This window comes from Tyto alba, unplaced genomic scaffold (genome assembly GCF_018691265.1).
Source record: "Tyto alba isolate M040663 unplaced genomic scaffold, T.alba_DEE_v4.0 Super-Scaffold_1, whole genome shotgun sequence".
In the NCBI taxonomy this organism is placed as follows: Eukaryota; Metazoa; Chordata; class Aves; order Strigiformes; family Tytonidae; genus Tyto; species Tyto alba.
Window position 1 is genome coordinate 24,536,026 of NW_024881261.1, and position 24,105 is coordinate 24,560,130.

Consider the following 24,105-nt stretch of genomic DNA (forward strand, 5'->3'; position numbering starts at 1 on the left):
CTGCAGTGTTGGAAAAAAGGCAGAAACCAAGTCATGTGAAGTGTAGGTGAAAACTAGTAGGAAGGCAAACTTTAGGCAGCCATTGGGCACACTATTATGAACCAATATTATGTAAATACATGTACATAAAGTGGTTGCTGCTTTTCTGGGAGAAGCCCAGGAAGCCCTTGCTGGAGCTGGGATGACATAGGCACATAGGAGTATGCAGCTGAGATCGGAGTAAAATAGGATGAGTGACTGGGAACCACTGACAATCCCTCACTGCATTGCATAGACCTGCACATCAGATTGCTCTTAGCCGACTTTTTCCATTGTTGTGCTTTGAGCCTGGTCAGCAGCTAAATGTCATGCAGCCTCTCAGCCACCCTCCCCCTACTTGGGAAAGGGGAGGGAATCAGAGGGGCAAAGGGAGACTCACGGGTTGAGATAAAAACAGTTTGATAACAGTAATAGAATAATACGGTGACAGCAGTATCAACGGGTACTGTACAATACAGCTGCTCACCACCCGCCGACCGACACCCGCCTGCTCCTGGCCCGCAATCCCGAACACAAAGGCGCCGCGGTGACACTCCTGGAAGTGAGAGCCCCTCCCGGCCCACTCCTGCCTTTATATAGTGAGCACAATGTCACATGACATGGGATATCAGCCAATCCGGGTCCAGCCCTCCAGCTGTGCTCCCCCCGCCCCCGCACATAGGCAAGGGCACATGGAGCTGGAGAGCCCTGTGCATCAGCTCTCCTCCAGCTACCAAAACGAACATGAACGCTATTCCAGCCTGAACCAGGACATCCATGAAATGAGTGATTATTAGAGTTAGTATGCCCTGCAAAGTCTTCTAGAGGCACCAAATCAAGTACTTTGCTGTAAACTCCCAATGCTTTTTACTTATCCAAGAGGGAGCCTGGCCATTTTTCTTAATGAAAAGAGGGTTTGATTGGTTTGCATAGGTGAGTTCAACAAGGAGTAAAACTGTCTCCCATTTCCTTTGGCACCTCATGTTTGAATATGAATCATAATTTTATCAATTTTTACATATAATAAACACACATGGTACAAACACTTAAGTAGAGTAAGTGTATGTAGCTCATCATTACTCTCCCGTCTGGTCCCAGTCAAGAGCTAGTTAAGCACACTGGGATGATAGTGCTATTGTGGGTTACAGATCCCTAGACTCTTGCTTCCCAACAGGAAGGTATTGAGAATTAAGTACATGAAACAAATAATTTTTTGCCCTGGGAGTTTTAGTCTGTTTATTCATTTACTTAAATCTTTTTTATATTATGATTATATTTATTTTGTAAGTCAGACAAAAACACTGAAGACAGTATTTCTGAATGCTCATTCACTTTATAAATTCCATAAAGCTTTAAGGAAGCATTATTCTGTGAACTTTGTGTTGACATGTTAAACTAGTGTTTTCAGATGTTAAAGTAATTTTCTTTAAATATTATGTGAACAGTTTTTAGTAAGTGTTTACCTGCAAACTACTCGTATTATTTGGGAGTGGTTATTTTATATCACTTGTACTTACGTTATACTAGTCTCTAAAACCAGGTACATCCAACTAATTTAATTTCTTTGGTAACCCAAATGGATTTAAGGTCAATCTTCAAATAATTTTTTTCTGCTTTATGATGACACTTGCTATTATCGTCATAATGATTTTGTAATCAGCTGTTTTGCAATAACATTGTAGATATTCTGAAACCAATATATTTTTTTTAAAATCACTTTATTGTACCAGTTTAGAATCAATACTTGAAATCTGTTAAAGGTATAAGCAAAGACATAATAAAGATTAGCATGCTGGATAAAAATTAACATACTTATAAACATTGATCAACATAAACATGTAGAGTTCCATTTTACACTGAGTGTAGTAGAATAATTGCTAGGGCAATAGGAAAAGTAAGTTAGAAACTCCAAGTTCTATTGGCTTTTTATGAAATTTAGGATATTTTAGGGGATTTTCAAAGCTGTAAGTAGCTCTTAAAGGTTCATTTCCTTTCTTTTTCAGTGGATACTCAGCTGAAATTTTTCGTATTTTCTATCGTTACTAACGTAGAATGGATTATTTAAAATTGGACTCTTATGCTATCATAATATCCAAAAAGCCACTCTTCAGTAAAATGGTCAGCACCAAATCAATTGGACATTGATATATATTTAACTGAACACTTTCAACTGCATCACAGTCTGATGATAGTAAAACGTATATCCGGATGCATTATTTTTATAATTCTCTGCAGTATGGCAGTTACAGTAGTAGTATATTTTATTTTGATCTTTCTAATGAATCATACAACACCTTTTGGAAAATCAAGTGCTGGAATACTTCCATCTAGAAGTCTTTGCCAAATGTAGTATTATTATTATAAAGTAGGTGTAACTTCCTTTGCCAATCACATTAACTATGATAGCAGAATGGAATGCCAAGTACTGGCAGCTGTTTGTTCTTTTCTTCACTGTCTTTGATATCCCTTGCTTAGTCATTAGTGCTTCCACAAACATTTAGCAGGTTAATGTGTCAGCTACATATCAGCTATAAAAGTATTTTTGGCAGTCTTTCAAAGAAACTTTTCTTTTGTAGCTGAAACAATCCAGTCTTCTATTCAGTGTTTTAAAAATAACTTGAGTTTAGATTATTCAAACTGTAGCTGTAAAATTGAACATGAATATCACAGTATTTATGAAGTATTTAAAAATGTATTAGGTTTAATTTATTCTGAAAACTTAAATTCAAGAAAGCTAAAGCCACAGTTTTTCACCCCCTATATCACTTGTTTTACTTTGCCCAGTATTGTAGATTGAAGAAATAATAAATTCACAAAAAGGCAGCATAAATTGCAGATTTAAAAAGAGAAGGTGGGGGGGAGGGGATAGTTGCAGATAAGTTTGTATTAGCCAAGTTAAGTTCAGTGTCAAACTTGTAAATTTCATTATTTTAGTGTGTAGAACATGGCAACATCTTAATCTACTCAATGTACTTTTCATATTGCAGACCATTGTGGCTTTTTCCCCCCAACACCACTTCCACTTCTTCCCTAAGACTTTATTCTGTTTGTACATTGTACTGTTGATTTGTTCCTCGGAACAGCAGATCCACCCACCTGGAACTTTTGTCCCATCATACGATTTCTTCCAGTTCTTTAAAGTTAGAAGTTGCATTGTCTTAACAAATTCAAAGTTAAGACAAAATTTCTTCACCGCAGTGTTTTTCTGTATGACCCTCAAATTAAAGAGTTAAGTTGTTTAAAACAAGCAAACAGAAGTAGTTCATAGCAGTTACAATGACTATCCCCACTTAGAGTTGTATCTGGTGTGACTAAATAGTGCAGCTTCTGAAGCGTGCAGCTTTCCTGTGTTGGAGTCAGGAAGTACAGTGTATTATCAAAGGATCTTCACACTTGCCGGCAGACTCTATACTGTGTATCTAAAAGAGCTTATTGTCACTGTGATAAACATGCATAACTCCCATTAATGATAATGGGAGTTATGCATGAATGTCAAGAGAAGAACAACTTCTTCATGCAGTAAAGGAATTAATTGAGCTGTATTTGGTTCGTTGGTTACTGAAATGTGATCATGAGACTCAAAGGAAAAAAATGTATTGAGTGATATACTAGTTTACTCTGTACTGTGCAGAAACCTATTGATTTGACAAGGCAAAGCCATTAGATCAGTTAACTTTTGGATACTTGCTGTATGATTATGGTGAAGGTATAGCATGACAATTAAGCAAAATTTTGGTACTGATTCTGAGATGAAAAAGGAGCGTATTTTATTTGTGCAATTAAATAAAGTAAATGAGAGCTTCATTGAAGCTTGCTTATAAAGAAAAATATTACTTGTTTTGCCAGCCATTTCTACATTTGACATGATTATAGTAACTTGATGAAGAATTACTCACTGAAGTAGTTTGAGAACTTTAAGAGAACCACTGAGTTATGTATTCAAATTCCTTCTGTTCCTCCACTTAGTGTTAATAGTGTTGTGTTCATTTTTTATATTCTCTGTATTTTGAGTCAGAGAGTTACAGGTAGTTTGAGTTTTCAAGTTTTCTCGTCTGCCTCTATTCTAGGCCTGACTATGGAACAGAAACTAACTCACCTTTTTTGGTTGTTCTGAAAATTTTTTGTAACCTGCTCTTCTTTCCACCATGCATTTGTTACTTGAGGTAGTATCTGAAAAACATGTGAGTGCCTTCTTGAGTGCAGCTGTGATGATCTAAAAAAATTGGGCTTATAGAGTGGCTAAAAAAAATGAAATAAAAGAAATATATAAGACCCTAGAATTTGTGAAGAAGACTGCAGATAACAGGAGCTCCGATTAGTGTTAGTGTGCAGGTAGAAGGTTTCACTGAGTGATCCGGATCTCAGACTGCATATTTGAAAGAAGTAATTTCGTTTTCCAAATACAAGGTGCAATTCTGTCTTTACTGAGCCAAGTGGTAGGCATTGTCTTCAGAACACAATAAATAGTACAGATAATACTGGTTGCATATATGCTATTTATTGCTTACTTTAGGTGAATATTATTTTAGCCAATTTTGTGTAAGTAGAATCTTTTTTCTTTTTGGTATGACATGGTATATTGAAGTAAATGTTGAAGTAGTTTATTAGCTGCTACTTTTTCTGAACCAAATTTTAGGCTTTCACTGGAGTTTGGTACAAAATATACAAATGGAAAACTGCTTCATAATTGCTTATCAGTGGTCACCTTTCATTTACATATCTGGGGGTATGTTGAAGACAATGATTTTATGTATTATGATGGAAGCAGGTATGCATACTTGGGAACAATTTATTATGATTGACTGAACAAATTTTACCTATGTACTAATAACAATAACTTGATTTTCTTCCCAGGTACATTTGTTTCATTGCTACAGTTCAAGGAGACCTTGTCTTTGAATAATAGGTTGCTCAACGGAGCATAATTTGTCATTGCATTCCAAGTAGCTACAGTAAGGAAGTTTTTGGATGAGGTACTCTCTCAGAAGGAAAAGTAGAATGTTTACTGGGGAAACCAGCTAAGTGAACGTCATCTTCTGGTGACATGCTTGTAAGCGAGTTGTTAATGCTCTCTAAGTGGGATCCATCACTGCACACTGCCAGTTGCCAGAAGTCATCGCTGTGCTGTAGAATTATCTCTGAATTTTGTTTTCTTTGTTTTAGTTCTTTCTCCATGTACAGGAATGCAATCTGCTAACCCTACACTTGGTATGAACAAACTGACAGTGGTGTGGACCGACAGTTTAGTAACAGTTTAAGAGGGTTTTTGTGTTTGGGGTTTTTGTGTTTGCTCTGTTTTGAAAGGGGTTTAAGCATTTGATGAAGAAGCTTAGACTTCTGTATCGTGTTGCGGGGTTTTTGTTGCTGTTGAAGGTTTTTGGTTTTTTTGGGGAGCGGGGAGAGGTTATCTTAATGTTGTAACACCTGGAGTTTGCTATGTGTGTGATCTCTAGTAAGGTCAGTGTTAAAAGTATTTTTACAGCTTCCTACATTAGTATCTTCTGAATGTGCAGCCTACAGAACTGTAGAGTTGTTGTCTTCTTAAAACCTCACTCTGAATCAGTCCAAGAAAGATATCTCTTTTGATGTGTTTCTAGCTTTCGTTTTGTTAACACTGCTATCTTTTGTTCAAGCTTTAGCAGTTGTTAAAATGGATAATGGATTAGCAAAGAAATTAGACATCATTCCTGGATTTAAGAATGCTACTTTTGGCCTTTAGTGGAGGAAAATTTTTGTTTAAAAAGGAAAAGTTGTCACGATTATACTGTAAGTCATATTTAATTGCAGGAATGACTGTAACATTGTTTTCCTACATTTGTCACCATAAACTTTCCAAAATGTTAAAATACTGGGCTAATCTGGATTTTAACAAATTTTTAAAAATAAAATGTTAATTTTGGCTTGTGTGTAAAAAGCTCTAGGAGACGGTGCGCTGGTGCTGGGACTCAGTTGTAGAGAGAGAACTCATCAAAATTGTTGCTGCTAATGGGTGAGCTTTTAGTATTGCTAAATCTAGAAGGAATCCTCACTATGGCAGTTATTTCTCCTCTTTGAGGCAGCAACCAGAAGAATTGATAGATCTGGATTTAGACACACCAGGCATGACCCACTGGTCTGTTAACAAAAGTTAGCCGTAAACTCGTAATACTAGTTTCCTTTGTAACTTTCTATTGGTTTTGAGTTGATGGTGGAATAGGAGCAGCTACTGAAGATGCTGACTTGAACTAACTGAATTTGAGTTCATTTCTAACTTGCCCATTGCATGAAACGGTTGCTTGGGATTTGCCTTGTGTTTGTAGGTATTCAGGTGATCTAAAAATAATCATGAACTTGTTAAGTAGTCCACAGAAATAGAATGAGTAAAGAAAATTCTTGTCTGCTGTATGGAATCTTTCTAGAGAAAATATAAGTGCATGTGTGCTTCCAGGAGAAAACTGGAGAGGTCTGAAAATGAAGAATCTTCATTACCATTTTGCATTTAATCAGCCTTGTTAGGCTAAACTTAAATGTTATAAATACATGTTAGGCCCTCTGAGAAGTTGATGATGGTGGTCTTGCTCCTCTGAAATGTCTTTCAGTGAAACCTAGAGCATAACAGATGTCAGCCTCCTAAAAATCAGTCTATCCTTTTGTGACAGCTACATTTGTTTTCTGGAAAATAATAATAAAATTAAAAATGGCAAAAGAAAGGGTAAATAAAAATTAGAAAAATAGAAGCAATGGTAGTGGTGGTAACTAGCCCTTAGTCAGATGATGTGATGAAGTGGCATTACACAGTCCGTACTTTCTCCCTAGAGAGAGAACCCATACTGGCCATCTCTTATCATGTATCCACATGTCAACCCCTCTACATTGATATGTGTTATAACAGAGTGTGAATATGGGAATACATGCATTATAAATCTGGATACCTACAAAGGTGGCTTGCTGCCACTCACACTGCTGCTCCTGGCCAATAGTAAGCTGCTTTTAGCCTTCAGTAACAATTTGTCCAGTCCTGTTTTAGACTGTCTTAAAACAAGATTTATCACATTGCCATATTAATAAGAATATTAACCAAGAAAACCCTCTCTATTTTCAATATTAAAAAAAAAAATGGATAATGTATCGAATATCTATAGCATTTTCCAGAGTGTGAATTATGTCCTGTTAATAAAGGGATGAATGCTTTCAACATTAAAATAATGGATCTGCAGAAATATTTTTTATTAACACCTGGACATTCTAATTTAATTTCAGCTTGCTTTTTTTTTTAATATTAAATTACTTTGGTTTTATAGAAGTAGTTCTTGTGCCTAAACTGGTAAAAAGAAATGTGTTTGTATCTTCTTAGGAATAAAAAGTGGTAATGTTGGCTTTAAAGTCATATGCATAGGCAGTACTTTCTTAGCAATATCTAGCATTGATCTGAACTGTTCAGTTTCATATTGCTTTACAGTTAGTAATGAATGTCCTCACAGCCCACTAATAGAGCAATCTATTTATATCCTGAGGACTTAGTCTTGAATAATCATATATATAACTAACAATTTACCAGAATTAAGATAATAGGACCAAATTCTCTTTTAATCCATACTGGTATAATCCTACTGATATCAGTCAGGTTCCATCAATATAAATAAGAGCAGAAAATTGGCTTTTACATTAAAAGTATCTGAAATGCTTATGAATTTGTTCTGGAAAATTAAAAATAAGGACTAATGAGTTATCCTCATGTATCATTACTTGTTAGCTTTTGCATCAAGAGAAATGGTGTTATACCAGTTCTAAATGGTAAGTGTTTTAATATTGATACTTGTCCTTATCTTTCAGTTGATTTGACAGATTCTCCTCTTAATGGAGTTTAGATAGAATTTATTTTTTGTTGCTTCAGATATTCTAATGTGTTTGCATTTTTTCATACATTTACTGCCTGAAGCATACATTCAGTGCCTGAAGCTAGTTTGCTGCTTCTGTTTTAAGTAGCATTTCCAAATCTTGCATGCTGTATTACAAATACAGATTTGCATTTGATGTAATTTTATCATCCTGACAGCTTCCTAATCTCCTGTGTTCCTCTGTCTCTATAGAGTAAGTAGATGGAATTACAAGTTGGTATCCATGGGAAATCATGTAATGATGTAATTAACATTAGTAGAACAGCTAACAATAATCCAAAAACTCCAGAAAGAATCCTTAGTTATGTTGCAGTTTTTATCTTTCTGAGAAGGAACATATCCCAATATATTTATAGTTTGAAAACACTTGATTTACCTTTTCTTAGATGTGAAGTTAAATATTTTTATACTTGTGTACTTCCAATATAATGGATTTTCTGCTGTACAGAAAATTATTGTACAAATACGAAAGCAATAATATGATAATTTTAGATCCAAATTAGTTAGCACATGTCAAGTTAAGGTTTCAGATTAAGTACATGTTGACTAATATATCGGATCTTCAGATATCACAATTAGTATATCCTGCAACCAGTGCAAACAAGATAAGGGGATGTTGACTTGCCTGATGCTGCTGAAAGCAGTAAATGCCCCTGAGCAGAAAACAACAGAGATTGTTGAATTATATTATTGCTTAGACTGTTTTACATCATCTTCTTCTATAAAGTTTACATTAAAATATTTCTTTAAAAAATAAATGGACTTTTATATGTCCTCAGATGGAGATATTTTATGACAGATTTATTATAAAGAAGAACAGATAATTCTGGATATTTAGAATTGCCCATGGGGGGGAAAAATCAAACTTTATAAAAACTGATTGTCGTGGTTTAGGCCTGATTGACAGCCAACCACAATGCAGCACCTCTCTCTCCCTTCCCCTCCGGCAATGAGAAGGGACAGAGAGCCAGGCTTGGGGTCCAAGATAGGACTGGGATGGGGGAAAATCCCCCTTTTATGATCATGAGCAAAAGGCAGACTCGTTAGGGGAAGAAAAAAAGAACATACATTTATTACAGACACTAACAACACATAACAGAGTAGGACAGTGAGAAGCATTGCCACATCTTGAGAACACCTTCCCCCCACCCCTCCCTTCTTCCCGGGCTCAGCTCTGCTCCCCCAGTGGCGCAGGGGCAGGGAATGGGGGGTGCAGTCAGTGCTGCCACTTCCTTCATCTTCGGTGAGGGGAGTGTCCAAAACTTGTTACCCCCTGCTCCATCATGGTCCCCCTCTCACAGGAGACAGTCCTCCACAAACTTTCTCTGACTTGAATTCCTCCCATGGGCCGCAGCGTTCCCCACACTGCTCCATCGTGGGTCACTAACTTCCTCCGACTGGATTCCCTCCCACGGCTGCAGCCCTTCCCGAGCTGCTCCGGCGTGGGACTCCCCCGCATGCTGCAATCCTCCCAGTGCTGAATTACAGCAGCGGGGCTACCTTTTTCCATGAGACCCCGGTCTTCTTCAGGCACAGAACCTTGATCATCCGAGCAGGAACAACAGGCTGTAAATCAATGTCTGCTCCACCGTAGATCTTCATGGGTGGCAGGGGGGGGCCGCCCTGCCGTCTCACCACGGGATACAGGGGTGTCTCTGCTCCGGCACACCTCCCCCCTCCTTTCTTCCTCCGTTCCTCCACTGACCTTGGTGTTCACGCAGCTGCAGCAACTCCTCCTCACCAGTCCCACTGCCCGTCACCACGTCCCTTCTTAAATACGTTATCGCAGAGGCGCAGCCGATTGGCTCAATTTCCCAAACAGAGGTGGAGCTGACGTGGAGCTGGGGGAGCTTCGAGAAGCTTCTCACAGGGGCCGCCCCGATAGCCCCCTCCCCTGCCACCAAAAAACTCCACCACTCACTCAACCCAGGACACTGATAAAATTTCTGTATTCCTAATGCATTAGCTGAATATTTATGTCTCATTTAATAACATTGACTATCCTCTATGACATGTACAGGCCAAGAGTGTATCACACCAAATTTTGGCCACAAGATTTTTCATTTAGATTTATACTATTTTTCTAAACAGTTATTAGTTATGATGGTAATAGGAACAAAAAGGTCCCAGAGTATGTTTTGGAAAGCAGTTCCTTCTTCATATTTCTCTGATTCTTTTTTCTCCCTTTCTTCAGTGGTAGCTATTTCAACTCTTGCCTTTCGAAATTAAGTTTTAGATTGACATTTTACCGTTACCGTACAATCTTCATCAATAGCAATCATTCCAACATACATTATTAAAAAAAAAAAAAAAAAAAAAAGAGAGAGAGAAAATCCTAAATCTGTGAATTTAGTGGATAGAATATAAGCACAATTTCAGGGATGCTCTTTGTGTGCATATTTAAAGGATCTTGTTACCCGTAGGATCATAACACTGAACCGAAATGCCTATCACTAAATTAAGTTTTTGTAAGGGTCACTTGTGGTAACTTAGTGGTTTATGGTATTTGATTGATTTGACAGCTGATTTACCTGATCTTCAGCAAATCTGAATATACGAGTGAGATGCTTAGGGAGCTGTTTCTGCACCTTGAATATTTTGCGATGGTGGCTGTAATGAAAATATATTCTTAAAGTGAAGCTCTATTTACTATTTTTAAAAACAAATTACTATGTGTTTGTTTTTTTTTTTTTATCCTTACAGGAATTCCAGTTATCATTTATTCTTGGTTTGCTACATTTATGGAGAGAAAAAAAAAATAAAAAATGGAAAGGCACGATACTCTGTATTCTTTTTCAGCATTTGTATGGGTTTTCAGCATTTGGCATTTTATAGTTGCACATGCTTTAATGTAAATGAGACATTGTTTCCTTAATTTACTTCAAAGTCTTTAGGTAGTACTCTTTAAGTGTCTCCTACACTGGATGTCAGTCCTTGACACAGATCTTCTTAACTGTTATAGTTTAATAGTGGTCAGTGTGTGCACTGTAGATGATGATATTGGGTAGTTTTTTAAAACATCAAAATAATGAAGCTAGACATACGTACTTCTTTAGGTAAAATAAAAAATAAATTAACAAATTAAAAGATAATATATACAGAGTCATAATAGGTATGGATTTGGTTTCATTTGCATCTGTGTAAATCATGCACAATTCTACTGTAGTGAATAAATTTACATCAATGTAAAACTGGATTAATTGAGATCACAATTGGGTCTGGACTTTCCAGCTTCTCAGAGGAAAGTAGAAAAGAAAACTATTAACTTTGAAATACACCTCACTCAAACAATACTGACTGGATCAGGGCTGCACAGTTGCCAGCAAAGCATCTTCTCCTTAGTGTCTGCTGTCTGTTAATTTTGATTTTAGAGTTTGAAAACTTTTTCCTGTTATACAAAAGTTAAGATGAAGTTCCCCAGGTCTGATCCTATGGTTTTTGAAGCAAACAGTAAGAGTTGACATTTTTGAATCAAAACCAACATTGTAGTAAATGTGAGGTTTCCCTTGCCTTTCACTCCTGGCAAATGAGGTCTGGGAGTTAGTGCTGAGGCTGAGCTGATCATGGGAATCAAGTGTTGAGTGTCTTAGCCACAACTGAATTCAGGGTAAAAACAAATTTAAGAGCAGTTTGCAGTTCCTTTTCAGAAGTACACGGGAGTTTGTGACTAAATTATCTGTTCTGTGAAAATTATTTGAATTTACTAGAGCATTTGAACTATGTGCCAAGAAACTCAGGTATTGCCAAGCGCTACTTTCACCTGCACATAATTATATGTGACTTCTGTCATATATTTAAAAAAAAAAAAAAAAAAAAAGTTAAAATTTGTTACAATCAAATATGAAAGTTACCATGAAGGAATGACTACATCGGTTGAAAAGTAAACAAAAGCTATAATAAGTAATTGTATTTTGCAATTTTATTTGATATCTTGGGAATCATAATGGAGTATCTTTACAGTTTATAGCAAATAGAAGCCATCTTAAATTATTTTTACAAAGGTATTGCTTGTCCCACCACAGCAAATCTAAAGGCATTACAGATGAAACTGGCAAGGGAGAAAGTGATTCTTGTCAACTGGAATAAATTCATTATTTCTATGTTTAAGAAATGAAGAAAGAGGAAAATAAAATAAATGTTGCCATTCGTTTATGGGTGAATAGAAAAAAACCCATGTCTTTATAAGTGGATAAATATTAAGTACCGTGGAGAAACAACATACCATGTCTCCCTGAAGTGGTTAACAAAAGCATTTGACATAGGGGCTTGAAAAGTTCTCTGCACAGGGCTTCAGAATTTCCACCCCAGAAGTGCTGGAGAGGAGGAGGGAGCGGGAGCCCTGCAGCAGGTGCAGCGTGCCCAGCTGCCCGCCTCTGCACGGTGCAGTCCCGGACGTTCAGTCTGCATCTGACTTTCCGTGGGTGAGCAGCGGGATTCCAGGGTACGTGCACAGGGACTGACAACTTTGTGACCTGTTGAACCTCCTCTGCAGATGAACTGACTAAATGGAGTATTACATGCAACAGCTCTTTGTCCAGACTTCTTGATGTCAGTAAGCAAGAAACAATAAGAAATAAGTACTGCTTGTGCAGCTAATATTCTATATTAATTTTATATCTAGTTGGTACTGGAATAAGAAGCTGAAAGGTAATTTAGAAATGTGATAGTATATTCCGTATCCAAAGTTTCTTGTTCCTTTCTGAACTGTTATAAGTAAGGCACCAATGTTTGTACACGTAGCAATAAACACAATAATGAATTTGTTTCAGTAACATAAAACATTATGATTTTGAGGAACTTTATCTTGGGAATACTATGGCAATTACTTTTATTATTTTGTGAGAGCATGTATGAGCTCCTCCAAATCACTGATCACATGCACACTGTGGATCCAGTATTCCCCTGGAATCTCACCCTGGTCTGTGCGCTAGTCACAGTCTTTATTAGACATAGAGCATTTCCAATGAAACATGGTTGGAAGTCACACATGAGGAATTCAGAGGCTTTTCTGAGATTTGCCTGTCCTAAGGTGATAATTTTTCAGTTGCTTCACACTTTTCTTCCTTAGAAGAAGAATCATTCCTTAAGAATATTGAACCTTGGAGGTAGGACATTTCCATGTGGAACTGTGGATAGAGTATATGGGGATAACACTTAGGAGAGGCCAATTCTGAAATACTAGTTCCTAGTGGGGTTGACTCAAAGCCAAATATCACCTTTCCAAAGTTTTGTCTTAGTCATTCAGCGGGGCTCCTAGTCTATGGAGAGAAAGCCATGGAGTTAGAGGAGGGACACCAGATTTATTTAATTTTTTTAACTTTTATTCTCCTAATCTTTTCTGGAGGAACTTCTTTATTAACTTTGGAAGAAATAACTTCTTATCAGTTTAGGTGGAGTGCTCCACCACAATACTATAAGCCTTGCTGTATATATACAATAAAGTTCAGGCTGAATTTACAACCTTTGTGACTGGGTAGGGTGGTTGTGGATTGCTTTGGAAAAAGGACTGCAATTTAATAGTGCTAATCCCATCACTTCTGAACTTGTTTGGAGCTCTTAGAACATTTCCTCCTTCACACTCCTATCAAAAAATGGTTAGAATCTGGCTAACTGCTTCATTTCTACACCAATGCTGTTAGTGTTAAGTGACAGCTAATTAGTTGCTTTCCTGACTTGTCTGCCTTTGTGGCATGGTGTGATGGGCTCTTATTTAGGCTTATGTTTACAACCTGTAAACATGTTCTGTTACCTGTAAGCCATATCTTGATGGTTATATGAAATCCATCAGTTTCTAGTAGACAATTCTGTTGGTTTGGTTTTGTTTTGTTTTGTTTTGTTTTTTAAATCGAGGTTACATATCCCATTCCTTCAGAACAATGAGGTACTACTGAATAAATGCCATAGTGCCAAAAGTCAATATTCTCTGCAGAAAAGTCCAGACATCTTCAGTGACATATCTGAGGGCTGTCTCTGTTTAATCATTTTGTAGATTTTTCCTACATGAAGATTATCTACCTTCTCCCTTTCCTGTCCAGCCCTGCCTCCATTATGCCTTTGGTGCAGCATCTGAGCACCATGCATAATTATATTGAGGAGTCTGAGAGTCAGTGTCTTCCTACAACTGTTAGGTAAACTTTTATGGTTCAGATACTACTTGGAGTCAGCCAGTGTGGGAATGAGATGTGGAAATCAACTGTTAACTGAATAAAAATTGAGGTTATTTAATAATAACTGAAAATTCTTTGAAATGTACTTTCTGTAGGCATGTTTGCAACTAGCCCTCCTTTCTCTTTTGACCAAGAAGATTGGGATTTAGAAATGGAAGGGTGAAGTACATTTTGCATTACTTGTTGCTGTGGCAACATAGAGGCATAATTTTAAAGGCAAGCATTTCTCAGCATTTGGAATAGATAAGATTTTGCATCTTCTTGCTATTTTAGGTGGGGAAATACAAGAATTTGATGAAGCATAATCCTAATTATCACATGTTCACTTGAAATATAATGCATGTTGTATGTTATGTTTATAAAATATATCATAATTTATAAATTAGTAAAAAGGGTGATCTCTGATTGCTCGGGAATGCCTCATAAATGAAGCTTTTGCTATTACAACAAAAATTATAATCTGTGTTACTAGAGCTTTGGTAGTTTAATGCATTGGGAATTCTTGACAACAGGTAGATGAAGACCTGCCACTTAAAACTCCCTTGCCTTAACTGCTTTCTAACTCCAGTAGTCAAAAGCTGTTAAGCTTTAAGTGCTCTGTCATATTTGTGGGCTTTTATAGTGAAGAGTAGAGCAGGCAGCAGTGATGATGGAAAACGATAGTAGGTAGACTTAAAATACTATAAAGCATAGAGACAATTGTATGTAATGCCTGGAATTGAAACCTTTTTGAATGAAATGATCAGCCATATGTGCCACCCTTATGGACCCTGTAAGAAGAAGAGAAGAAATGTACCCTATTGCTAACTGTGCATGAAATTGCAGTGTTAGAAGATATTGACCAGATGTTTCAATCTCAACAAATAGCTTGTTATGTGACTGAGTGAAAATCTCTCTGCTGCTTTGATCACATACACCTTAAAGGAAGAAGTAATTTAATAGAGGCTGTCAAAGTTCATCATTGTCAATAAACTTTGACTTGACCTTTGCCATCTGTTTTTGATACTGTTGCTGATAGAAGCTGATAGGCAGCTGTTTACGGTTTGTGCTTTATGAATTCTGTGCTGCCAGACAATGAAAGAGGTCTCTTCACTTGTGGATTTTTTGCTGTCATTCTGAGTGTGGGTGTATTCATTGAGACTGCACATCATCTAGCACGGGAGTGAGGGTGACATACACATGCATTTTGAAAAGGAAGATTTGTATTAAGGTTATAGATATGCAAAATTGTATGCAAAATATCCTAAAATGTCACTTTGCAACATTATCAACTTCACTTATAGGTTAGTACTTAAATAAATATACAGTGGTTTACACTGGAGAGTTTTAAGGCATTTAAAAAATGCTTGTCAGTCTTCCCTGTATCTCTATGAAGTGAGTGCCAATTCTTTACAGGTAATCTGAGGCATAGTTAACAGTAGTGTACAGTTGCCCAACGAGTCTGTCTTACTGTTCCCAAGTATAATGTTACATTTTCATGTTGTTAAGCTGTTAATGGAAGCATATTAATACCTCAGCTTCTAGCCACAGAGTAACAAGACTTTTGTGTTGTACTTTATTTGCCACTTTGTCGTGTTCCGCACATAGTGTTCAACAAGGAAGTTAGTATCTTTGAGGTTTTTTTACTGATAAAGATACTCTTAAACCTTACCTTGTATGTAACTTCATAATATTAGCAAATTACTAAACAGTTGTATACACTGAAACAGCTGTGGAAGAGTCCCAAGTAAACCTGAAATTCTTACCATGTAACTGTCATCTCAGTGATGAAGAACTGGCGTGACCAGCCCTGTTGTGTTGGTGTAACATCTTTTACCTGCATTGATGTTGTGGAAGGGGAAACGAAGTGACACATCAGATCAAACATTGAGGAGGTGGTTGATGTCTCAGGTTCTGTGCTTCAAATGGGGAAGGGACACAAGGCCAGAAATGGTCTCTATATGTGCCTTTTAAGGTCTTGCAGGAGACATTCTGCCTTTGTCCTCAGATAACATATATTAAATTTCAGAAGAGAGTCTGTAGCACTTCAGGCATTTGAGGAAGAACTGTAGCATTATAAATACAGGATAAGAGGGTGATGGAGTAAAGAATATTGAAATTAGGTGCCTAGACTGGCCAATATTTAAGGGGTGCAATAAAAGAGAGCTGGCTTTTGGCCACATTGAAACTTCAGAATATGGCTATTACATGTTTATTTACAGAAAATATATTTGTATTTCCTTGTACAGCAAGAAGCTTACAAACTAGAGTAAAAATAAAGTCATTAAAAAACAAGCAGATGAAGAACAAGAGGGAGGGAAAGAATAGGAAATGGAATACAAAAGAATAGCCGCACCAAGAATAGTTCTTTGGATTATAGATTTTGTTAAGAGACAGTTAGCTTTGTGTTTTTAAATGTAGAAGTGAATGAAGCACTGCTCCTGGATCATTAACATTTTGATAGACATCTTAATTTGAAAAACTATAACAAAACTCAACTTGTGGCACGACACTAAAAGTAATAGATATTCCTGTGCAGAGATTTGGATAGTACCTGTTGAACCAAATCCTGGTAAGATTTAGATATTGGTGTCAGTGCAAGGCTTTAGCTAGTCTTTCCCTTTAAAAAATATTATCACTTGTATCTAATTTGACTGGAAGTTGCTTGAGGCTGTAGTCATGGATTTTAACAATATCACTTCCTCATGCAAGATTTGGCAGCTTCAGTTAATGGTGGAAGAATTACTGTGCAGGACAGGGGGCTCCTTTTTGCAAGTCTAATTTTATAAAGATAAGCTTATTTTTTCCTTTTCCATTTTTTTTCCTATATGACCATTATTTGATAATAGCTGTTGCAATCTTTAAATGTTGATCAATTTAAAAAAATAAAAATGCAAAGGTGTTGGAACAGAACTGTAGTATTTAATGTGTTTTCTAGGGTCTTGATGCTGTATTCTTATAACAATGATTCTTGAGTAGTTATACTTGGGTCAGCTTGGGATGGAGTTAATTTTCTTAATAGCAGCCTTTATGGTGCTATGTTGTAGGTTTGTCACCACACTAGTGTTGTTTAATATAGTAATGTTTTAGCTGTTGCTGAACAGTGCTTGCACAGCATGAAGGTCTCTGTTTTTTCACTCTGCTGTCCCAGCAAGTATGCTGCGGGTTGGGAAGGGATGCAGACAGGATAGCGGACCCAAGCTGACCTGAGAAATAGTCCAGACTGTATGGAATATGGTCAGCAATAAAACTGTTGGAGTCAGAGAGGGAGAGGGAGTTTTTCCAAGGTAGCCATGGCGCAGAAACTGGCTGGGCATCAGTCTGCTGGTGGGAGATGGTGTATGATTGCCTTTGTATCATTTCATCTTGACCCATGCGTTTTTTCTCACTGTTGCACTTCCAAATCTCTCCCCCATCCTCCCAGGAGGAAGGATTGAGAGAGCAACTGGGTGGGGACTTAGCTGCTGGCTGGTGTTAACCCACCATAGTAAGGATTTTAAATGATATAGTATGTGTAGTGGTAACAGAATATTGTATTCCAGTTGTGTTTGAGGTGTATCACATCATTCACAAGAATTAAGTGAGCTCACTTGGAACAGTGACGCTAATGTCATTTTAGGATTGTTTTGCATATTGACAGGTTCTCATGTTTTTAATATATATATAATGATTCGGTTTTTGATACCACTTTTTCTCATTTTATCTGGTTTTATAGGATGAAGTGTGATTTTCTTTTTTTTTGGGGGGGGACACGTCTGAAATATTTCTAAAAAATTTGTAAGAGCTTTGTAATGGACTGTGTATGTAATTGGTGATAGGACATGTCCTGAGGGTACAACAGACTGGTGAAGCCTTCTGAAAAGTGTACGGACTCATTCTAAAATTCAGAATATAAAAATAAGAGATACTTCAAATAGCAATGTATAAAAAGCCATTTCTGTTCTGATTTACTAAAAAGAATGCTTCATGAGTAGTTGCTAACATTGTTTAGCTTAGATTTTAGCAAGCATGTTAAGTCTTAGCTAATTTTAGGTCTTTGGAGTCCTCTCCTCTGTGAGCTGCAATTTAAAATAAGATCAGATTTGACAGATCATGCAGAGAAGAGTCCAGCTTCAAAAAACACACTTCAGATGCACTTCAGATGTCTGTATTCAGTGTTAATGAGTTTTGAAGATCCTTCACTGTGAAGGGGCATAATGCTTCCTGTTGTGTTGTCAGTTCCTAGGCATTTAGGATTCAAGTCTACAGCTGAAAACTCCTATGTGCAGAAGGTATGTCAGTCTAAGCAAAGCTTCATATGCTTTGGCATTGTTAGTTTAAGATGACTGACAGATGTGGAAATGCACTACTGGCTGCAGGCATAAGAAAGAATTCAGGAGCTAAGGAGTTCAGATGGAGAACAATGTGGGACTGGTAGAGAGTGTCTTCATCGGCCTCCTTGTTCTGATTATCGATGTTGTCCAGTTAACAGTGGCAGTTATAGCAAACCATAGTCACAGTAAAATTAAGTAATTTCTGAAGGATCTTTGTTTTAGTCAGAGGGCAATAAAGATGTCTTAAGCTTTGTAAGTATGATGTTTCTTTTTAAGTCTTATGGGATTTTGTACTGCAACTCAGCAGTAGCAAACTCTCCTTTTGCAGGGGAAGCATCTTTGCAACTGGAGAGTGAGGTAAAGTAGATCAGCTGTTTAGTTCTGCTGTTTTTTGCCTTTCAAGTAGAGGTCCTCCTCTACAGTGAACTTTGCAGGAACAGCAAAGAAAAGCTTTGAATGCACATCAAGGGCTGTGATTTGGGATACTGGACTCTGCTCCTGTGGCAGAAGCATGGCATTCTCAAGCTAAATAGGATAAGCTTGGGAAATCAAAGTCAAACAACTCAGTTTTCTCCTTTCTTTAAGACCACCGATTTTCTTTCACGTAGTATGAAGGGGCATTTTTTCATTTTTGGGGTGTAAGAGACTATTTGGGTAACGTTGTCATCTCATCTTGAATATCGTTCTCAAAAGACAGCATCAAGTAGCCAATCAAAGTCAAGTCCCTTCTAGTGTTGGAAGGAGTGCTTGTAGAATTGCTTCTGTAACTCAGAGGAAAGGTTGCTTCCAAAGCTATTTTCTAATCAGACAAAAGTGAGAGATAGGTGTACCACATCTTCTAGTCTAAGGATGTGAACACGTGGGACATAGTTAATTCCAAGCAACCTCACAAAGTCACAACTGAGTGTTTAGAAGTTTTACTTGTTACCAAGTTTTCCTGGCATCTCAACATCTTGCAAGAAAAGACGATGCTGTTCTCTGCAATTGCCACCCACTCCCTGGAACACAAAGGTTCTTACACTTCTCTGATAGCTAAAGCATGCCAAATAGTTCACCGTGTTAACTCTGATCATGAAAAAATGCCTGAACAGATACTCCTACTACTGTGAGCCCAAGTTAGCCTCATGAAAATAAGGAGTGAAGCATTCTGTCACTCTCTAGTGTATCCTTGAGCGTCCAGGGTGCTGGCCTCTTTTGGAAGTGCTGGCTTCAGTATTTGATCATAAGGAATAATGTGCCTGTAGGGATAGAGTATTCTGGTATTAGATGATGCTTATTTTGAAATCAGCCTAATTTTAAGACAGAGTTATGCTAAAGGCAATAAGTAAATTTTTTAAGAATATTTGCTTTTTGTTTACCAGGGTGCATACAACAAAAAAGTAAAGAAAATGAAATCTTTTTAACTCAAGAGAACATCTGAAAGGTGTTCTGTTTCCCATGCTCCTTCCTCTGTCATGGATGCTTATCCTAACTGAAAAGGTCAGGGCCTGTCCTTGTGTGTACCTGATGTCCAAGCTGTGAAAACTTTAGAATGGAGAAACACATTAGATTTCATGAACCACTCTAGATTTTGAGTTTCCTTTGTGGTATCCCACTCCTGAGGCTGTCTTGTTCCTTCTTGATAAGTTCCTACTTTTGACACTTCTGTCTTTGGACCATTAACAGCCTCAGATTCCCTTGGGTGATGGTGAGGATTCATGGTGGCCAGGTGCCAACCTCTCCTGACCAGACTGTCAATACAGTTAGTTAATAGCTGCCTCACTGCTTAGTCAAACCCTAGATAATTAACTCATTATGCTAGTGCCTGCTGAGCTGGGTCATCTTCCATTTCTGTCTAGAGTCTTTTTCATTCAATTAAATCTTATATTCTAAATAAATCTATAAAATTAATTTGCAGTTCATATAACCATACACCTGGCATTAATGTATGCAGTTTGTTATTGGCCTTCATTTGATAATGGATATTATGCTGCCTGACTGTTTCATGGTGATAAATGTCTTCTGATGACTGAACCCCATTCCTGTTTAGAGTGTTTTAACCAGAAATGTTGTTAATAACAACAACAATGGTGTGTGAAGTAGCCCATAGAAGCCTGGTTTTTCCATATCAAGCTATTCAAAACTAAACCCCAATCCAGGGTCAAATTTTAAAAAAAGTGCTTTAGAGTCTACCTTGAAGAAGTTATTGTGTCTCTTTTGTTTTTTCACACATATGCAAAATATGCTTGCTGTGACTCATTCCAATACGTGCAACTTCAACGGTGTACCACAGAGATATTTCTGTAGTTTTGCCTTTACTAGTATGTAGCCTTTTAGTTGAGGAACAGAGGAACAGTTTGGAGGAGTTCTGCAACTAGCAACACCTCACCACCATTATTGTGGGAATATCTGGAGATAATACCAAGAAGCTGGGAGTATTTGTAACTTGGAGATCTGTGATAAGAGGATCTTTCCAGAAACACTGCTGAACTACTTTTCCATTTTTCTCAGTGTTGCTTAACTTAGCTTGGGTGTTCAAATGAAAAGAATATATATACAGTGAGAATATTCTCCCACCATTTAATACCTATGTTTCAAATAATCATGAGTATGAGCAGAACCACTGCTAATGGAAGAAGTGGTCTGCACAATATACAGAGGTTCATCACAAGAAATTGTAGATCGTGACTTCTGATTCTCAAGAATAACTTTACTTACATTTAAAGTAAGGATTGTGACAGTTATATATGGCATGTATCACATCTGAATTCAAACTGAGCTGCTGCCAATAGCCAAAACTGTGATACTTGAACAGAAATTCTTTTTTCAGAGATGTATGTGAAATATTACTTACTACTGCTCCAAATGTTGTCAGACTTTATATATAAAGGATGGAAAAATTATGTCACTTGATAAAATGTTGTAAGCCTAAGGTGCAGTTTGAAGTTATATTTTCTGAAGAATTGTTGGGGGTATAATGCTTTGATAGACGTTGTTCATAATGATCTCTGTTAATTCTTGTTATTTGTGAGAGTAAGGCATGCTTTTCAACACGGGACACAAGGCTTCAGGTACTTCTGTTCTTATTGGTGTGGAAATTGGTTCCATATTTGCTTACTGTAGGTCACAACATCTTTAGTCTTTTAAAATAATCTGTTCTATTTAACCAGACCTCCAAATATAAAAGGTTACTGTTCCTAAGACATCCTAAATTAACTCTGTGCAAATGTGTATTATGTATGTGCAACTGTATGTAAAATACAGGGATATTGTAGATAATTCTCAATAAGGTGTTTTTTAACATGGATTAATTTAGAGTGATATGGAATAGATTAGCAGAGCATAAGTAGTGTACTTTTCCTGTATGAGAGATTGAACGCTGCCACCATCTGACAACACAGTCTTTTTTGTCCTTAAGCTTTATATATATTAAATTGCTAAAGGAAAGAGGCCTTGCAACTTTTGTCCACCTTCCCCTTATTAATGAAGACTTGTACATGACTAAAAATTTTTTTTTTCCCTTTTTTTCTTTTTCTTCTTCTCTGGAGCTGGAAGTAATAAAGATGTGACTAAGCATGTATTTGGAACTCAGTTACTTGACCTTTCTACAACCCACAGCTACCACTAATGCTGCTTTGTAATGGAGACATTATCGTTTATTTAAATCTTGATTAGCAAACAATTATAAGTAAGGCTTTAGTATAGCAGTAAATTGATGTAGCCTTTAATTTATACTATAGATTGAGTGGATAAGCTTTCTGAGTGTAATTAGAGTGAATTATAATGACTTCAGTTGGTTGACTCACCACCAGCAGAGTAGGGTCTATGATTGTTTCTTCACATTTATTTTTTTAGTTTGCTCTTGATATTATGTTGCTGCTAAATGCTATTTTTTAGCTTAGTGCAAAATGGAGTTACATTTACAGTTCAATGATAAATATTTTGTATTAATAAAAGAGGAAATTTATGAAATAACCTGGCACCTTAGCAACACTGTGCAGCTATGCTCTTTCTTTACTATTCAAGTGACAGAACCGCTCTTAATAAAGTTGGAGACAGGTATTTTCATGCGTGGCTTAACAATGTAAATGGGGAGCATTTCCTTTTTTGCATATAATTAGATGGTAGACACAAATAGTAATTTTCAGTACCATTTCGTTTTTATATATATTGTGGATGTTGCACAATGTTTCTTCTTAGGTTTCTCAAATGTATTCTTGTCTTCTGTGAGATCTCTCTGGGTTTTTTTCTTTGGGGTTTTTTTGTTTTGCTTTTGGGCGATTTTGTCTGTTTGGTTGGTTTGATTTTTTTGTGGGCTTTTTTGTGGTTTTTTTTGTCTTTTTTTTCTTTTCTCTTCTCTATGAATTTTCTTCAAAGATAACCATATGTTGCTTGATTAAATGTAAGTGTAGGGGCATCTCCATTAAGCAAGGGAACTTCTTTTGAAATACCTTGTAAAAACATACTAATCTACTTTATTTGATAGTAAACTACATGTATTTAAGTTTTACATTAGGTATTAAACACTCAGTGGGATCATTAAGGGTAAATTTTTTTATTCTTTGCTGACTTTCCCTCCCTTCATGTACCCCATGCTTTTTGCTTCAGGCATAGAAGTGGTCTGTATGTCACAGTGCTCTCTAGGCACAGAATTAAATATGGCAAGTGGAGAGAAAAAAATGGCAAAAAGTAATATACCAAGCACGCTAACTTTGTTTTGTTTTTTTTTTTATTATTTTTTTTATTTTTTTCCTTGTCAATCTGCAGTGGATGATTCAGAGTCCTTACAAAGCTGCAACTTTCTTTGGGTGCATTGGCAAAGATAAATTTGGAGAGATCTTAAAGAAGAAGGCCGAGGAAGCTCATGTGGATGCTCATTACTATGAGCAGAGTGAAGAACCAACAGGAACCTGTGCTGCCTGCATCACTAGTGATAACAGGTCAGGGGCCTTTGATATTTTCCTAAGACATAAGTGCAGTCGGCATAGTGTGTGGACAGAGCCCAATTTCTTTGGCATATTTGAAATACTTGAAAAATTGTGATTTGAATGATAAAGTATTTGCACTGGTTTGAGATGACACAGAACTGCCAGGCTCATAGTTTGGCGTTGGGGGGTTGTTAATCTACTTTTAAAGAACAAAAGGTGTATTATGGCAGAAAAGTGTGAGTTAATATACTACTTTCTAAACCTTATAGCTTCCAGTTACTCTGGAAAGAGAAAAAATGTGGGAGACAAAAGTTGGTTAACAAATACTTATATGCAGCCTATGTGAAAGCTGATTGGCATATAAGGCATATCCTTGATTGGCAAATGAGAAATATACTTCAGGTGATAATATGTTTAAAGAGAACAGATGTCACCATATAGCCTGATTGAAAGGGTTCATTTGATTTTACACAAGGTAAAGAGAAAAAGTGATTTTTTTTTTTGTTTTGCTGTTGCATTAGATGAGAAGTTCATCTAATAACTGTAATGCTGTATGTCTACATATTAACAATTTCTTTTGAATTTTGTCTTTCGTGTTTTCATTTGATAGTTTTTTTTAGATGGTCTTTGATATATAAAAAAAATCATTTCTCCCGAACTCGTCAGGCTTTCTATTTGCAAACTGTGAACAATGCTCTTTGTGATATTTTGTATGACTTCAGAGCATTCCATAAGTAAAAACCCACTTATAGATTATTTATTTTGGGTATTGGAATACAAATAATAAAAACAAGAATTTCGGAAAGAGATAATAAAGACAATAGGCATTTATCTTGAACACGGC

At 36.8% G+C, this 24,105-nt stretch overlaps 1 protein-coding gene across 4 annotated transcripts in view; it reads left to right on the top strand.

Annotated features, from left to right (window-relative positions):
- The window catches only part of ADK (adenosine kinase), a 289,605-nt gene that overhangs the window by 110,352 nt on the left and 155,148 nt on the right, over positions 1–24,105 (top strand). For all 4 annotated transcript variants that reach the window (XM_032982148.2, XM_042797253.1, XM_042797148.1 and 1 more), the window contains exon 5: positions 23,101–23,273. In XM_032982148.2, coding sequence (XP_032838039.2) covers positions 23,101–23,273 — 173 coding nt within the window. The remainder of the gene's footprint in view (positions 1–23,100; positions 23,274–24,105) is intronic.